Below are 19,628 nucleotides of genomic sequence, written 5' to 3'. Positions count from 1 at the left end.
TGGATATATTGAAAAACATAAGTTTAATTATGTGCTAGAAGCTAGGGTTCTACGCTCCAAGATATGAAACACGGATGACTAAAAAGAAATGATCTAAAGAAGAAAAAATGTGGATGATTCAGAAGTTAAAATAAGGTTAAACAGCTTCTAAAATTGCCCTCAAATACTACGTACTTTATGTTTACTTGAATTCCTAAACCATGTGCTCCATCCATCATGATGGTGAATTCCAGAGCGAAATATGGCATTCAGGTCATGAAATCTTATTTAACTTTAGAGTATACTATAAGAAAGCTATTTAAACAGAAAAATCATGAAAATGAAAAAAGCCAAAATTTCCGAAATTCTCGTTTTTTTCCCAAAAAAGCCAGCTTTATATGTGCAAAAAACCATCGATTCAAAAAAGCCGGCTTTTTTGCATCTCTAGTTAGGACAATAAAATGATGATATGTTGGTAAGTATTTTAATAACAAACTATGAAGAAATCTCGAGTAAAATAAGAAAACGTATTCAAAAAGATTTTACAATATTTACGTCCTTCCTCTCTTTATTCAAATATAACAATTTTCCTTTCATTATGACCTCAACTATTATGAAAAGTACATACACAATAATGTCTTGTAAACTATTTTACAATATCTGCGTTCCTTTCTCTGTTGAATCACCTGTTAACAACTTTTTTTCAGATAATTTTTTTTTATTATTCCGTCAACTACTGTCTGTTCCAAATGACAGGTTAAAGGAGCAGTACAAAATTGTTTTTGAAATAACATGTTTGATACTGCAAGGATGCGATGACGAAAAATTATGATAAAAAATGTCCACGCTGTTACCCAACGGCACTATGCTCTCGGAAGCTTGAAATCTTCCTGACAAGTAGCAGAAATTCGTAACTTCGTAACTTTTCTAAAAATTTCAAATTCCCTGACTCTTCTAGGTTATCTCGCTCACATCGCCACCATGTATTGCAAGTAATACAAATCTCCTCATAAGAAAGAGTAACCAAAAGCTTGCTGTAACTTTTTTATTTTTAACGCTGATCCTCCTTTTTCTCATTTCATTTTGTTTCATCCTTCCTTAATTTTATTTTCATTTCTAGTCTCGAAGAGGGGGGTCCAGACCCCCACTTGGCTACGTGCCTGGTGCAGTGCACGATAGACGTCGATCTGGAAGAACAAAATCAGTCAGGGATGAAGCAACTACACAAGACTGTAAGATTTTCTTACGAATCTCCTGAATGTTCATTAGTTTGTGCTCACCGTTTGTCAGTCCTCATTGCATTAACACAACAATCCCTACTTTTGTCGACAATCAACATGCACAGTCTGTCCAACACACACAACAAAACGTTCACCACGTTCTTGGCTCGCACCGTTTATTCCGGTAACTCTTTTTACACTGAGAATATTCGCTGGTTTCAAATTTTCATCCGATGATTTTGTTGATAAAACTACAAGGAACGTGAAGGCACAAGGAAGATTTGTGTTGCAAATAGTTCCGGATTTACTCTTTGCTAGACTGATAAGGCTGTTTATACTAATACGCGATACTGTATTATAATCTCACTGGCTATCAGGCCCGTGCTGGCCCACCGGGACACCGGGACGTGTCCCGGTGCGCCCTCCAAAATGTCACACTATAAATAATGGTACAAGTTTTTAGTAATAAATTCTTACAGTTTTATTGGTAAAGAACCCGTGAAAGGTGCAGTGCGCCCTTTACATTAGGCGCCCTTCCGAGACCACATCGAAGATGATCGATTTTATTTATTCTTCCGTATAGCACAGTTCTGTACAATAAATACACACAGTTACTGTTGGCGAAGAACCCGTGAAAGGTACAGTGCGCCCTTTATATAAGGCGCCCTAAGAAACATCACATTATAGATAAGTGGTTTTAGTTATCCTGTATACCAGCTTTATTTAATAAATTCAAATACTGACTGGTAGTACAGAACCTGTGAAAAATACAAGGCGCCCTTTACATAGGATACCCTGCGAAATATCACATTATTTTCTTTTTATTTTATTCTTCTGTATTTCAGTTTTGTATTATAAATTCATACAGCTGCTATTGGCAGAGAACAGATAAAGAGTATAATCACTTACAAAAATATTATCAAGTTATATAGCTATAAAACGAAACAATGTGATACATCAAGAATAGTTCAGATAGTCAAACGTACGTTGCATTTATGTAATACTATACTGACACTAGTCTCTAATTTATGATTTTTACGGCATCGAAGCTTTCACTCTTAATATGCATCCATATATGCGAGCATATTAATTGTTCCTGTGTGTTTTAAAGCAGTGTTCGGATAATCAGTACCTGTTGTATTTCTGAAATATAGCTGTATTAATTTCCACAAAATATGCTCTTCCTGTCACCACGGCACGGCGCGTCCTTAGGTTGTGGATCGAGGAGAAGGCCTCTGGGATATAGAGGTTAGCTGCGAATATACTGAGTAAGCAGTCACGGACAGACAAGGGGTGATAATCCAGCTTGAGAATTTGGTATAAGGCTAACAACCTCATCCTGTTAAAAAGGATTGTTCAGATAAGTTCGCAGAATCCTCGGATCAGAACTGATAACTTGGCACGAATTCCGCAAAGTAAAATCGACATAAGATTTGGAACATGAAATGTAAGAAGTCTCTAAAGGGCAGGCGCGTTAAAATTTGTTAAAAAAATGTGTTTAGAAATAGAGGTTGGACCTAGTGGGATATCACGAAGTTAGATGAGAAGGAAATGGAGGAGTCAAGTCTGGAAATTTTACGTTCTTTTACGGGGAACAAATTAAAAATTACCAACTAGAAACAGGGATTTCCGTTCACAAACGAATACGTAATATCAGCAATTACATAGGTTGAATTTGTTAATGATAGATTTTCTTTTACTTCTCTTAAGGGTCGGTGGTGTAATATTATTTTAAATGCACATGCCCCAACAGAAAATAAGGATGGCGATTAAAAAAATACAGTTTTTACGAAAGAATAGAACGGGTATTTGATCATCTCCTGCAATACCATATGAAAATTCTGTTAGGTGGTTTCAATGCGAAGGTAGGACCAGAGGGTATTTTCAAACCAATTATAGGGAATAAATGTTTGCATAAGGAAGGTTGTGACAATGACGTTAGACTCGTGAATTGTGCAATATCCAGAAACTTATCGTGAAGATTACAAAATTCCAACATCGCGACATTCATAAATATATTTGGACTTCATCAAATGAAAAAACACATATTCAAACTGATCATGTTTTAGTAGACAGAAAAGAACAGTCTAGCACAACTGATGTTCGGTCGTTCAGAGGAGTTGATTGTGATAGTACGAGAGAGACTATCGTTGAATAAAGGAAATATTCAATATCCGGAAACGAAGAGGTTTAATACTTTTTTTAAAAAAATAGAGAAGAGTCAGGTGAGAGGGGAGCCAGATTGAAGTGTCGAATAGATTCTCGGTTTTAGAATGTTCGGAATGCACTAGTGTTCACGATACTTGGTTGAAATTAGAGATAATATTAAAATTTCAGCAAAAGAAATATTGGAGCACGCAGAAATACGTAGAACAAACCATGGTTCAACCAGAAATGTACTAAAGTAGCAGAGAAGAGAAAACAGAAGAAACTGCGTTGGCTACAAAATCCGAACGAAATAACTACATAAAATTTCATTGTCATCTGGCAGAAAACTTCTAAAACTTTTAGAACAAAGAAACGCGACTTTTGAACGTTAAAATTAATTAACTTGAAGATAATAGTGAAAAGAAAAACATTCGGGACATGTATAAACGCATCAACGAACTTAAGAAAGGCTAACTTCGTGCTTATATATTAAAGAAACCTAAAGGGACAGTTCTCACTGATACAGATAGCATCTTAAATAGATGGAAAGATATCTTTGACGATTTGCTTAACACATAGCCAAAAACTAATGCGCGTGGAGAAATTGAAATGCATGCAGCATAACCGTATATTCCAGAACCTAAACAGACAGATATAGAAATCTCTATTTTTTAAAAAAATAAACACACATCCCCGGGTGTAGACGAAATTCTGGTTGACAATTTTAGCTGGAGGGAAAAAATTGTAGAGTAAGATACACAAACTCATTCTCATTATCTGGAACAAGGAGGAATTACCACAAGATTGAAGAGAATCAATCATTGTTCCAGTTCAGAAGAAAAGCAACAAAACAGATTTAATAGTTATCGAGACATTTCTCTTCTGTCAACATCCAATAAATCCTCTTAAACATTGTATTAGCAAGATTGACTCCATACGCAGATGAAATTATTGGAAATTATCAGAACGGATTTAGGTAAAATCGATCAACTATCGACCAGATATTTACCATTCGACTAATACTTGAAAAGAAATGAGAGAATACAACATCCTGGCACATCAATTATTGACTTTAGACTCTGGTAGGAGGGAAACATTGTACAACATGCTTACAGAATTTGCAATACCGAAAAAGGTAGATTAATTAAGATATGTTTAAATGAATCCCAAAATAAGGTTCGAGTAGAGAAATTCTTGTTCACGAGCTTTCACGTTGAGAATGACCTGAAACAAGGAGATGCGTTCTCATTATTATTTAACTTTGTTCTAGAGAACACGATAAGGAAAATCAAAGACAGCAATCAGGTCCGAGAGCTGAATTGTATTTGCTAGGTTATGGCGTATGCTGATGGTGTAAATTTAATAGGTAATGATAGAATAATACAAAGGAATGCAGAAATCTTAATTAATGCTTGCAGGGATATAGGCTTAAAAGTAAATGCAGAGAAAACTGAATAAATGGAAGTTTGTCGGGATCGTAGTACTGCATTTTATTGATGCGTTAGAATACCAAATAATATTTTCTTTCGACAAAGTGGATACTTTCAAATATCTAGGATCATTATTAACAGACCAAAACCACAATCGCTAAAAAAATAGATATCAACTGAAAGCAGGGATTTCGTGCTATTATTCAGTTAAAAATCTTTTGTTGTCGCTAATTCTGTTGAGGAATTTGTAGCTCAAAATATAAAACGATAATCATGCCTGTTGTGCTGTATGGTTGTGAAACATGGTAAATGACTGAGAGAAAATCGCTGACTGAAAGTATTTGAAAACAAGATTCTTAAACCAATATTCGAACTCCAAAATGAACGGGAATGGGGAAAGGCGGAAACTTCATAAGGAGGAACTGCATAATTTTATACCGTTTACCAAACATTGTTAGGGTCATCAAGTCTAGGAGGCTCAAATGGTCATTTTATGTAGCCAGAATGGAAGAAATTGGAAACGCTTTCGAAGTTGTAATTGGAAATCCAAATACGAAAATGTCCGTTAGGAAGACCGAGGCGCAGATGGGAGGACAATATTAAAATGGTTCTCGCAGAGATTGAAATATAAAATAGAAACTGGTTCAGTTTTCTAAGGACAGAAATAAATGGAGAGCTTTTGTAAACGCGGCAATGAACCTCCTGCATCCATAGGCGTGCTATATTAAGTTGTTGATACATTTAGCTTCTTTTTATTTGACAGAAATGTTATTTATTTATTTATTGAACAAATTCCCAGATACAGCATAACTTTGCCATTTTACACAGGGACATGCTAACAAAAGAAAGAAAAAAACAAGATAACAATAACAACAACATAGAAAAAAGAGTGTAAAAGTAAAACTATTCCGTCAAAGCTCGTTTAATTGCTCTTTCAAACACTGGGTAGCTCGAAAATATGTCCACATCAGTTGTTACTTGATTATAACAGTTTGGTATTCTATAAAAAAGAGACCTCTGTATAACAGCCAACCTAGGACGGGCAAGATGGAATAGGTGGGTATTCCGAGTGATGCGGGAAGGGACACGTAAGGATAGTTCCTGAAGTAATATTTCCGATCTTAAGTTTCCATTAACTATTTTATGTAGATATTTCAGGTCAGAGATAGTTCTGCGTACTTCAGGAGTCTGAATATTAAGATGTCGCAAGAGTTCCTTCTTAGATAATATTCGAAGTGCAGGAACACGAAAACGGACTATAGCGATGAAGAAATTGAGAACAGAATCAAGTCTGGAGAGATGTGTAGGTGCTGCCATGGCCCATATGGGAGAGCAGTATTCGATCTTGGGCACTATTAATGTCTTATAAAAAGTTGCTAATGAAGAAACAGTGCGTAGTTCGGTGAATCGATAAAGAAGTCCCAACATGCGCATTGAATTCTTTAGTATTGAGGAGATGTGGTCAGAGAATGTGAGTTTTGAATCAAAGATGACACCAAGATCATTATGACTAGCAGAATGTGTGATAGGGGAATCGTTGATATGGTATGCGGAGGGAACAGGAGACTTTTTCAAAGTAATAGTAATACTGTCACATTTCTTACTGTTGAGTTTCAAGTGCCACATTTCACACCAGCCTGTAAGGTAATTTATGTCTTCCTGTAGAGCAGTTGTGTCATGGAGACACGATATTTCTCTGTATAACTTACAATCGTCAGCAAAAAGCAGAAGGCCACTAGGTTGAGCTGATAAGTGCGTGTAGAGATCATCCATATACAGGACAAACAGCAGAGGCCCAAGTACACTCCCCTGAGGCACCCCTGAGATCACGGGTTGGGGGTTAGAAGTCGCCCCTGAAAGAACAACTCTCTGTTTACGGTCCTTCAAGTAGCTTGTGATTAGAGAGAGAAATTTGCCATGTACATTAAATCTATTGGAGAGTTTATGAAGAAGATGAATGTGACTGACAGAATCAAAGGCCTTCGAGAGATCAAAATAGATAACATCTAATTGAGTATTGTTATTCATACATTTGACTGCACAGGAAAGAAGAGTACTTAAGTTTGAGAGACTTGAGCTTTTCGGTAGAAAGCCGTGCTGAGAACTATGGATGTAAGGTGAGGTGAATTTAAGTAGCCTGTCTTTGATTATTTTTTCGCAGATAATTGATATTACAGAAAGAAGAGATATTGGCCTATAGGAGGATACATGATCTTTAAGTCCTGATTTATATATTGGGGTCACGTGAGCTAGTTTCCAATTGGTGGGATAATACCCTTCCTTGAAGCATCTATTGAATAAGATAGATAGAGGAACCGTAATAACTGAAGCAGTTTTGTTGAGAAAGAGAGGACTAATTATATCAGGTCCAAGTGATCTGTGTGGAGATAACGATAGCAAGAGAGCCAGAACTTCGCCCGGGGTGGTAGAGAGATTGGATAAGGTGTCCGAACAGATGGAGCGGAGAGGGGGAAGATGGGTTGTAGAGGGAAGGGAAGTAAATGTTTTGCAGAAGTAGTTATTGAAGAGGTCGGGTCTTTGATCATCACTCGCTTCAGTATTTTCATCTTGAACTGTTGCCGGTATGCCCGGAGATTTTGTTCTAGATTTAATTACAGACCAAAAGACTTTAGGGTTACTAACAGTAAAATTACCAATTGAGTCCATGTATTCAAAGTATTTACGCCGCTGTACCTTCTTGGCAAGACTTCTAATTCTAGCAAAGTTTTTGTATGTGTAGTCACTCGGATGTGATTTCCATAGAGTCCAGACAAGCTTTTTTTTTTAAAAAGTTCACGAAGTTCATTGTCGTACCAGACCGGAAACCTGTTCGATTTTGATGTTCACCGGCACAAAATCCTTTATGGCTGAGTGGACAACAGATGTAAATAAGTCCACAGCGTCGTCAACAGTTCCTACCTCTAACAAACACCAAGGAAACAGTTCAATAGCCCGGCAGATGTCACCCCAGGGGGCTTTCTTCCAAAGAAGTTGTGACCTACTTTTGAGGGGCTGGTTTGTAGTAGTGGAGGGGAGGAAATCGAAAGAAATATCCAAGGAATCGTGATCCGATGGAAAAAGATTTCTGGATGGGACAACACAACGAGGTTCTAAGTTAGAGAGAATATAGTCAAGATTGCTATTATTGCGGGTATTATGCATATTATGTTGACCTAGACCAAGTCCATGAATAAAATTGTCCATGAAATAACTGTCGTTTCCATCTTTAGTGACGCCATGCTTGCTGTCCTGCCACGTGATGGAAAGGTTGAAATCACCCAATAGGATGACGTCACCGTGTGACAACGCATGTAACAGTGAGTCATGGCAAGCTTCTAAGATGTGCTGGGGGGTGTTCTTGTGCGGCCTATAGAAGCACCCAATAAACACAGAACGACGCTTTGGAATAAATACTTCCACCCAAATGAGTTCACAATCCCGTTCGAGATCCAGTCTTCTCTTGCTCTTCCACTTATTATTTACACAAATCATCACTCCACCTCCACGAGTTATGCGGTCTTTACGATAAATGGTGAAATTATTTGAAAAGCTCATTTCACTGTCGTTCACTGATTCATTCAGCCACGATTCGGTCACTGCGAAACAATCCAGTTCCCTTATCTCACCTAGGTTCAATGAGCACTCAAGTAATTTGTTTTTAATACTACGAACATTTTGATAATATATATTGAAAGCACTGGTGTAATATAGACAGGGTGGGCCAGGGTTTACGTGAATATCACCACAAAGGAGGAGAAAACAAGCGAGAATGAGGCACTGTTTTTTTGCTTTTGACTCATACCTTGGCACAAAATCACTGGTAGTTCCTCCGTCACTGTTAGCAGTACCAGAGAGAGCACATGGCGGTCCTCTTGGTATGAAGGCAGCAGCAATAAAATGAAATGATCTTCCACTACACTTCAGTCCATGTTTCATTGGCAATGCTTCACTTGGGAAAGTCACAGCACCGATACTACATGAAGACAGTAGAGCACGCACATAAACACTACACACAACCACGAAAAAAAGGTAAACAGGAACTAAAAAGTTTTTCGGTAGTAAAGAGGATTTCGATTCGAGGTTAGCTATTTAAGTTAATACTAAGACAAATTTGGTGGTGATTTTGATATAAAATGGCACCCATACTTTCTTTCAAAGTCTCTCTCTCTCGCTATATATATTCCCGTTTGTATAGGCGCCCTTTTCGTAGACTTGTCCACCGCCCTCATTAGCATAGACAAAGGTATTTTCTCAATTTTATTTAAAATATAGGCTTATAATTTTCAACTTATTTTCATTTTCATTTTTAGCAGTTGAATGGTTGAGTCTTTCGAGTGGAAGGGGGTGCTGGCGGACCTCCGAAGTAAATCTATACACCACTCCCATCAATATTTATATTCGAAATGGAAGATAAAATTATAAATTTTAGTTCGGATCTGCTCCTAGCTTTAAAAATGTGTGTTGGTGGAGTTTAGAAGTCAATCTATATAACATAAAATTGTCTGTCCTCCTTTATTATTTTATTTTCATTTCTAGTCTCGAAGAGGGGGGTCCAGACCCCCACTTGGCTACGTGCCTGGTGCAGTGCACGATAGACGTCGATCTAGAAGAACAAAATCAGTCAGGGATGAAGCAACTACACAAGACTGTAAGATTTTCTTACGAATCTCCTGAATTTTCATCAGTTTGTGCTCACCGTTTGTCAGGCCTCATATTAACGTAACAGTCCCTACTTTTGTCGACAATCAACATGCACAGTCACAACGATACGTTCACCATACACAACGATACGTTCACCACGTTCTTGGCACGCACTGTTTATTCTGGCAACTCTGAAAATATTAGTTGGTTTCAAAGTATCATCCGATTATTTTGTTGATAAAACTACAAGCAACGTAAAGGCACAAGGAAGATTTCTGTTGCAAATAGTACCGAATTTACTCTTATACTACCGTAGGGTTACTAGACTGATAAGGCTGTTTATACTAAAAAAGAAATGAAAATGAAATCTTTGTGTTTTACGTCCCACGATTTTGCCGGTTAGCCTAAAGGAGACGGTGATGATGAGAGATGAGTGAAATGGTGGAATGAAGAAATAGCCCTGGAGGAAACTGGAGAACCCCGAGAAAACCGACGAGCACAGTGTTTGTCCACCACAAAGTCCACGAAACATTGACCCCAAGCACCGGAGGTGAACACCCTTCGATACTGTATTATAATCTCACTGGCTATACTAATTCACAGACAAAGGAATTTCCTCCATTTTATTTAAAATATAGGCTTATAATTTTCAACTTATTTTCATTTTGATTTTTAGCAGTGAGTGGTTGAGTCTTTCGAGTAGACGGGGTGCTGGCGGACCTCCAAAGTAAATCTATACACCACTCCCATCAATATTGATATTGAAAGTGGAAGATAAAATTATAAATTTTAGTTCGGATCTGCTCCCAGCTTTAAAAAATGTGTATTGGTGGAGTTTAGAAGTCAATCTATGTAACGTAAAATTGTCTGTCCTCCTTTGTATATCGGGGGTTTACTCCGAAAAAAATATATATATATAAATCAAATGTCTTATCATACTGCAGTGAATTGTGTTTTATAACACATAGGGATATGCAAGGGCTAAGGGAGTAAGGGGAATCGAGTGGTGTAACGTAAAGGCGCCGAATGTGCAGGGGCGACCACTATTCGAAGTCACACAGAGTAGAATACTTCAGAAAATGTCGGGGTACATAAGATGTGTGGGTTTCTTCTCTTACGAAGGCATACATAGACAATATTCTACTTTGTTATTGTAACTACTGATTTGCCGGTTGTATAAATAATTTCCTTGGACATTATTTTTTCTTTGTGAAGTAATATATTTTACCCTAATACTTTCAGTTGTAATTCGACCCCATCTGAATACTTTTAGTTATTACCGGTAAATCATCGAAGCGTGTTTTAATTTGTTGAGCGTGAAGTTGAGCACAGCTAAATAAATAAATAAATAAATAAATAAATAAATAAATAAATAAATGAGCGTGAATCAAGCGCGTTATTTTAAAAAAGCTTGTTTGAGTCAGTGTTGGGCAAAATCAATTGAAATCAATTGCAATTGATCAATCAATTGAAAGTATTTGCTCTGAAAATCAATTGCAATTGATTTCAATTTGTAATTGACAATTAATTTCAATTGCAATTGAATTCAATCATAAAATTTGCAATTAATTTTTCGTCAATTGTTAATTGTTAATTGGTCACCAGGCAATTGAAACTTTTAATTGTTAATTGTCAATCGCAAAGAGTGCAATTGAAACATTTAATTGTTAATTGCAATTGGCAATTGAAACTTGTAATTGTTAATTGCAATTGAAATCAGCAATTAAAACTGAAGATAAGAAGATATGTGTATATTGTGTTGTCCACTTATTACTGTTTTACATATTTCAAAAAAGGTACTTATAAGAAATGCTGGATAACTACCATCCCTTCGCCCCCTGGGAAGAAAACCGTGAAACTAAGCATTTTTTAAATATGTTTATGATTCTATCCCCCTCGAAAGAACTCTATATGCCCGTCACGCATACAATAGGGATGGGCACGAGCGAGTTCGAGCGAGTTTTCTTTAAAACTCGACTCGAAGCAGACATCTTTGAGCTCGACTCGAGAACTCGGCTCGAAAAATTTTCCCCAACTCGACTCAATTCGGATCGAGTTTCCAGTCGAGTCGAGCCAAAACGAACCAATTCGAGCTAAGTCCTTTCTGTGGTTCCAAGTACTACTCTCTTCAAGTATCCTACATAGACAATATAATTATCCATGATACTACTACTAGTACTATAACTAATTATTATTATAACACCGTGTATAAACATGAAATATAGGCGGTTTGTATCTGAATACTAAAAATTAGTTGACTGCCGATCTCGGTCGTCAAGAAATCTTCAGGAGGCAAGGACATCGGTCACGAGGTTATAGGTTTGAGTTGAGGAGGAGCAAATATTCGGGCTCGAGCCAAAACTTGTTAAAAGTTATAGGACTCCAGCCAAACATGTTCAAAACTGCTCGACCCGGGTTTAGGGTTGTTAACGACTCAAGCGGCTCTCTTACAGCTCATTTACTTATCGAGCCGAACAGAGAAGTGAGCCGAGCCAACAGCTCATCCAACCGAGCCAGCTCAGCCCGTGGCCCACACGAGCTGAACACAACCGAGCTGATCGCTTACCCCAACCGAGCCAGTTCGAACCATCAGCTCAGTTGAACTGACTCGAACCCAGCCTATGGACTCGTTTCAACGGAGCTGGTTCAAGCCATTGGCTCCAATCGAGCCGAGTCGATGATTCGTCCCTACCGAGCCGGCTCAAGCCATCGGCTCAATTGAGCCCAGTCGATGGGTCATCCCAACCAAGCCAGCTCAAGCTGTTCGCTCAGTTGAACCGAGCCGAGCCGGTTGACATCACTATCCCTGTTGGGCTTCTACTCTGGCTAAAAAAAATTAGACCATGCAGTTCTCAGCTTTGATGGTAAGAACTACAGTATATATATTGGTGCTCACGGCGTCATTAACTCGTTCCGCCACCAACGAATTTCGAGGTACTTTGTTTTGCATCTTTTGTGCGTGTTTTGTGTTGCTTTGTGAGCCTATTCCTACATTTTGTGCGTCACCGGAAGTGGGTCAAAATGGGCCTACCAATATGGCGGAACAAGTTATTGCTGTTCCGCCACCAATGAATTTCGAGGTCGTTGCCTTCACATCGTTTTGTGAAGTTTTGTGTGTCTACTTCCACGTTTTGTGCGTCATGGGAAGTGGGTTAAAATGAGTCCCCAAGGTGGGACGAAAATGAATCACTGTTCCGTCACCAACGAATTTCGAGGTCGCTTCTCTCGCATAGTTTAGTACCAGTTTCTTGCCGTTTTGAACGCGTATTTTCACGTTTTGTGCGTCACCGGAAGTGGGTCAAAATGGGCTTCCAAGATGGGACGAAAATGACCAAGAGTTCCACCACTATCGAATTTCGAGGTCGTTAATTTCACATCGCGTACCCTTTTGTGAGCCTATTTCGACGTTTTGTGCGTCACTGGAAGAGGGTAAAATTGGGCCTCGAAGGTGGGACGAAAATGACCCACTTCTCCGCCACTACCGAATTTCGAGGTCCTTCTTTTCGCATCGACTAGTGAATATTTCGTGCCGTTTCGTGCCCCTGTTTCCACGTTTTGTGCGTCACCAGAAGTGTGTCAAAATAGTCCTCCAAAGTGTGACGAAAATGACCCACTGTTCCGCCACTATCAAATTTCTAGGTCGTTTCTGTCGCATCGTTTAGTGACTATTTTTTAAAAAGTTTTCTGTGCCTACTTCCTCGTCTTGTGAGTCACCGGAAGTGAGTTAAACGGGCCTTCAAAGTGGGAGTTAAATGACTCACTGCTCCACCACTACCGAATTTCGAGGTCCTTCTTTCGCATTGACTAATGCATGTTTTGTGCCGTTTTGTGCCCCATTTCCACGTTTTGTGCGTCACCAGAAGTGTGCCAAGATTAGCCTCCAAGGTGTGACAAAAATGACCTACTGTTCCGACACTATCGAATTTCTAGATCTTCTTTTGCATCGCTTAGTACCTTAAAAAAAAAGTTTTCTGCATCTATTTCTCGTCTTCCGCATCACCCGAGGTGAGTTAAACGGGCCTTTAAAGTGGGAGTTAAATGGCTCACTGTTCCGCCACTATCGAATTTCGGGGTCGTTGCTTTCGCATCGTTTAGTGCCTGTTTTGTAAGTTTTGTGCGTCACCGGAAGTGGGTCAAAATGGACCTATGAATATAACGAAACAAGTTAATGCTGTTCCGCCAGCAACGAATTTGGAGGACGATTCCTTCACATCGTTTAGTGTGTATTTTGTACCGTTCTGTTCGCCTACTTCCACGTTTTGAGCATCACCAGAAATGCGTCAAAATGGTCTATCAAGGTGTGAGAGAAAACAGCCATTGTTCCGCCACTATCGAATTTGGAGATCGTTTCTTTCGCATCGTATAGTTCCTGTTTTGTACCGTTTTGTGCTCCTATTTCCACTTTAATGCGATAACAAAAATGGGTCAAAATGGCCTACAAGTATAGCGGAATAACTTAATGCTGTTCCGTCACCATCAAATGTCGATGTCGTTTCCTTCACATTTTTTATGCATGATTTGTGTCGCTTTGTGCATCAGTGGAAGTGGGTCAAAATGGTCCTTGAATCTGGGATGAATATGTCTTTTTCTGACATATTTGTAGGTCCTCTTTGACCCACTTTCGGTGGCGCACAAAACGTGAAAATATGCGCAGAAACGGCACAAAACATGCATTAAACAATGCGAAAAAAGCTAACTCGAAATTCGATACTGGTGGGAGAGTGGGTCATTTTTCTTCCCACATTGAATGCCCAATTTGACCCACTACCATTGATTCTCAAAACGTGGAAATAGGCTTAGAAAACAGTAGAAAACACGACAAGACGATGTGAAGGAAACGACCTCGAACTCGTTCCTGACGGAACAGCATTAACTTGTTCCGCCACATTTGTAGGATAACATTGACCCATTTCCGGTGACGCACAAAACATGGAAATAAGCTCACAAAACGACACAAAAATGGAAATTTAGCTTAACTACATGGAAATTTTAAGTTTCTACGGTACGCTTAATTATATGGAAAATTTTATACATTTTTCCTTTACGTTGGTTTCCTTTACGTTGATTTGGGACTTTCAAATTTTAATCTTTTTTCAACTGAAAGTATCTATAATTCAACAAGGAAATAATTATCAATGATAATTATAATAATTATCTATATAATTCAATTCATTGTAATTTGGTCCATGACAAACACTTTACCATTTCGTACTAGCTGTTATGCCCGTTCTTCGCACGGATCAGATAAAATATCAATGTAAACAAACTGAACAACGGGAGAACAATTAAGAAACATTTCTAAAATTGAGTATATTTTGTGTGAATATATATCCAACAACGTACATGTGATTTCATTGGGAAGGCCAATGGGGGCTGAATTTGAACGTAAACATTATCGGTACACGTGTCACTATACATCTGAGCAACCCCGATAAATATGGATTCGACACAAATATTGGTCATTTTCTACTACTTTCACATGTCCCGGTGAACGCCCCCTCAGATCCCCTTGGTTCGAATTGTGAAAAAATCTCATCTGGCCCCCAGCCGATACCGCGAAAACTATGAATGTGACACTAACATCTGCTATTTTCTACTACTTTTTACATATACCGGTAGAAGAACCTATGATCCTCTGGTTCCAATTTTTTAAAAAAAAAAACAACAACAACAACGCCTTTGGCCCGCAGCCGATGGGTGCTGCATTTAGAAGTCAACGCCTGTGGAAGTATCACCAATCATCTCAGCGACAGCGAAAACTATGGATTTGACACTAATATCGGTCATTTTTCATTATTTTTACATGTCTCGCAATTCTCCACCCCCGGTGACTCCCGGCCCGCATACAATGATGGCTAAATTTGAAAATCATCGCTAATGAAAGTATCACCATTGATCTCAGCGACCGCGAAAACTACGGATTTGACACTAATATCGGTCATTGTGGATTATTTTTACATGTCTCTTGATCCCCTTTATAATCCCTCCGTTCCTTAGCTAATGGGAGTTAAATGTGAAAGTAAATGCGGTCTTGAGTTAAACCATTGAGCTCAGCGACCCAGAAAACTATGAATTTGACATTAATATCGGTCATTTTTTATTATTTTTACATGTCTCGGAATTTCCCCCTCTGGTGACCTGAGGCCCGCATACAACGGTGGATGAATTTGAAAGTCATCGCTAATGGTAGTGTCATCATTGATCTCAGCGACCGCGAAAACTATGAAATCGACACTAATATCGGTCATTTTCTACTATTTTACATGTCCCGGTAAACGCCTCCCTGAAACCCACTGGTTCGAATTTTGTCAAAAATGCTTTTCCTTGGTGTGGGACCTGGACCAAGGTACCCGTGACCAAAATTTGGTTACTCTCGGTCAGCTTGTCTGGTCCCTAGGCCGGTCCGGAAAACGTCCCCCTGAGACCCCCTTAGTTCGAAATTTGAAAAAAAAAGTCTTCGTCTTGATCTGGGGCCTAGACCAAGCTATCCGTGACCAAATTTTGAAATGTTTCGGTCCACAGGCCGCACAAAGATAGACAGACAAACAAACTCTTTATTTTATTTATATTAGAAAGGTCAGATCCGCCGTTATTGTAATAGAGAGGTGCTTGAGCGATTGATCGTAGAAATTCAAACTCCGATGAGTGATAATTTCATAGGCTTGTTTTATTACAAGTTTAAACTCTTTAGTCAGTAGAGAAGAGGGCATGAATCATGGGTCAGAGTTGATGACAATGAGTTTTGGTGGGTCTGTGGGTCACGATGGGTGGTGAGTCAGTTGGTCGTGGCTAAAATTTTCATTGTCCCACGCCCTCTCTGAACTACAGTGTTGAAAATTAATCAGTGAAAATCAATGGCAATTGATCAATCAATTGAAAGTAATTGCTATGGAAATCAATTGCAATTGAATTAATTGCCAATTAATTTCAATTGCAATTGAATGACTGAATTCAATTGCAATTACTTTCCACTGCAATTACTTTCAATCAATTGATTAATTGCAATTGATTCTTCATTATTAATGACCAACTGCAATTAACAATTAACCATTCCTTACTTCAATTGTTAATTGCAATTAACAATTAAATTTACAGATTAATTGTTAATTGTTAATTCAATTGAAATTTGCCCAACACTGGTTTGAGTGTGAGCTAACTTATTTTTTACACTCTGTATTGGAGCTGAGTTAAGCTCGTTTCAAAAGTGAGCGTTTACAACCTAGCTACGGTCACTTTAAATAATATTATGATGCTATATATATCTGTATATTAATTTTAAGTAATGCAGAAATGCACTCATACCTCCACACCTGACAACTCTTTTAACCAATATAACATATAGACATAGCAACGACTCTACAAAACAATCGCACGAACTCGTTAAATAGACCTAGGTAATACTAGTGAAATCGCAGGCAGTGTATTTGGGAATATATGTTCTATTTTCTATAGATTATTAGACCATTAATTAGCTTTAGTTATTTTTGCTTTTATTTTGCATCACAAAGACATACTGTAATGTTTCGCAAGTTTTTTTCTGTCGTTTCATCTTATACATAACTACATATGAACAAATAAGACGGTACAACACTTTATTGGGCCTAAAATCGACAAAAAGTACCTAATTACGGGCCTGTGTATATTTCATATACAAGTTAATAAAATATCAGTATTAACTTACAATTGCATCTCCGACCCTAGACAGCCTAGATGCTCTGGACAACCTTGATAGAGCAGTATCGCGTCTGTTTTTGGCTTGTGATTTCCTACGTTCTACTTCGTCCTCGTGACTCCTTCGTGGTATCCTCTCGTACACTTTCATCAACTCAGTTTGTGTTTCCGCTTCCACTTCTTTCTTCTCTTTCTTTGTTTGTTCCACCTCTTCGTCAACTTCGTCAAGCGAAGTATCAGGCGGATAACCTAATATTTTGGCCACTTTGTTGTAGATGTTTCTCGGAAGGCATTTCTTTGCAAGCTCTGGATCATTTATACGCTGAAAGTTAATAATAGACGATGTTTAAATTTTTCATTTATACTTTACTACTAGGGTTTACTACTTGCTACTTTACAACTTCACATTTATTCGCTATTCGATACCCAAGTTTTGAGAAAAATAAAGCAGCAGAGGACTAACAAATGGCTAAATGCAGAATATTACAACACATTGAACATCTGTCTATATGTTTGAATGTGTATGTTTTTTAGTAAAATACACAGGGTATATACCTACTGTTTATCTTGAAACTCCCTTGTAACTTGTAAATTTTACTCTAATAGATAAAAAAGCGTTGAAATTTTGTATTATGCAAATATTGACAGGAAGAAATAGTTTCATTTACACTGCAATCAAGGATCAAGCAATGACGGCTTTAGCGGGTAGGCTGGATAGGCACGGTCCATGGACCTACCCAAAACTTTTTAAACAAATGTATAAACGCTAGAAGATACAATAAAGAGTAAATATGTTTTCCACCATTTATATTAATAGTAGATAATACCCAACAAATAGCATCAACCACTACTGTAAAAGTAATTTCGTACTATCATTAACCAATCAAATGTGTATGTAGTAGCGGATCCAGGATATGATCAAGGGAGGGGCTAAACCATAGTTTGCCGCTTTATCCAGTGTAAAACAGGATTGAAGTCCATTTTATCCAGTGTATACCTGAGGGTCAAGGGGGGGCTATAGCCCCTATAGCAATCCTTGGATCCGCCCTTGTGTATCTATAAGCGAGGGAGCGGGGCTACCCAAAATTAAAATCCTAAAGCCGACTTTGGGATCAAGGCGTTTTTATCTCTTCTCTTCGGAAGCCTTATTTATAGCGGAGTTATGAAAAATGGAAACCTGTAAATTTATCTCCACTCTTGCTTTCCACCAAAGTTCTAGTAAGTCTTTCATTGTCCTGATTTCATTTACACTTGGTTGTTTTCCCTTTTATTTTAAAACCTAACCTCCATGCTACTTCAGATCCATGTCTTCCTTAGCTTTGATTTTCTTCTTTTAAACAAGACTGGTATTTTAAATATATTTCCTTAAATTTTCTTAATCTTACACACACTTCAAGACTTCCTTTCTAACTTTCAATACCAACATAACCAAACTAACAATGTTGCCAATACAACTCAAACATGGGTATTTTTTCAACTGGCACTACGTCAGATTGTTAATCTACATGTTAAGCGAAAACTTTCAATATCACATCTACCTGTATTACTTGCTGTTACAAACTCAGGGCACCACAGTATCACAAGAATCCACAATTTGAAAACGTCTACAACAGCAATAACACAAATAAGACGAATGGAGCCACACACGTCCAAAATACCTTAATGTCGAGTTCTATAATCATGATACCTATGTATATTTTCCTATGATATATTTCAAATAAATAAGAACAAGGTTACAAATGATTGAAATTTCGAGTTTTTCTTAAGGTTTTATTCCGAAAACGTATTCAGATAAATATCACGTCTAAGAAGTTACATGATTTCCAATAAACGAAAGGATCATTTTGCCGTTTACAGCAATTTGATATCTCGAATTATATAGGGTGATTTTTTAAAACTCACGGATCTCATTTGGATCTAGATTGACTAACTGAAGTCCGAATTTCATGCGGTTTGTGGCTAAAGATCAAGGAAAGATGGGAGATTTATGAGACTATATTTACTGGTTTAAATTCATCCGGGGTAATATCGATTACGCCTCAAGAAAAACAGCAAATTTTCGCCAGTGTACCTTATAATTGGAATGAAGTGCGGTGCGGTGGGGAGATCTGAGTTTTCTTCGTTACATGACAACCTCGCCAAGGTCAACTGGGCCGGATGTATTGAGAATTGTGCGGCACAGTTCTGTGCTGCTGTGTGAGTTTGATCAGCGCACAGTGAGAATAGTGTATTCTTTGGATCAATATGAGTTTATCGTTAAAACTTTAGAGAACGGGACCTGTTGTTGCTATGCAAAGGACATTCAGAAACAAATTTGCCTCACATTCTTCCCCAGACAGGAACATAATGTGGTCGCTAGTGAATAAATTGGAAGAAATAGGATCGCTTCTGAGTGAGGCAGGGAAGCATCGGACTCCGCAGGCGGGTCTTGTGAATGATGTCAGTTATCGACTCCTTAGGTCACTCAAGAAATCTCTCCGTCGTTTGTGGGAAGAAACCGGCTATAGCTATTCAATATGTGATTTATGGGTGTTACCAC

General features: G+C 38.2%; 1 protein-coding gene across 3 annotated transcripts in view; it reads right to left on the bottom strand.

Moving 5' to 3' along the window:
* Positions 1-19,628, bottom strand: part of LOC145680779 (uncharacterized) — a 113,156-nt gene that overhangs the window by 36,525 nt on the left and 57,003 nt on the right. For all 3 annotated transcript variants that reach the window (XM_081751779.1, XM_081751778.1, XM_081751780.1), the window contains exon 3: positions 17,100-17,411. In XM_081751779.1, coding sequence (XP_081607905.1) covers positions 17,100-17,411 — 312 coding nt within the window. The remainder of the gene's footprint in view (positions 1-17,099; positions 17,412-19,628) is intronic.

The sequence above is a fragment of the Thermobia domestica genome, chromosome 3, assembly GCF_964235325.1.
Source record: "Thermobia domestica chromosome 3, izTheDome1.hap1.1, whole genome shotgun sequence".
NCBI lineage: Eukaryota > Metazoa > Arthropoda > Insecta > Zygentoma > Lepismatidae > Thermobia > Thermobia domestica.
Note: the sequence above shows the minus strand (reverse complement) of the source record. Positions and strands in the feature narration are given on the sequence as shown.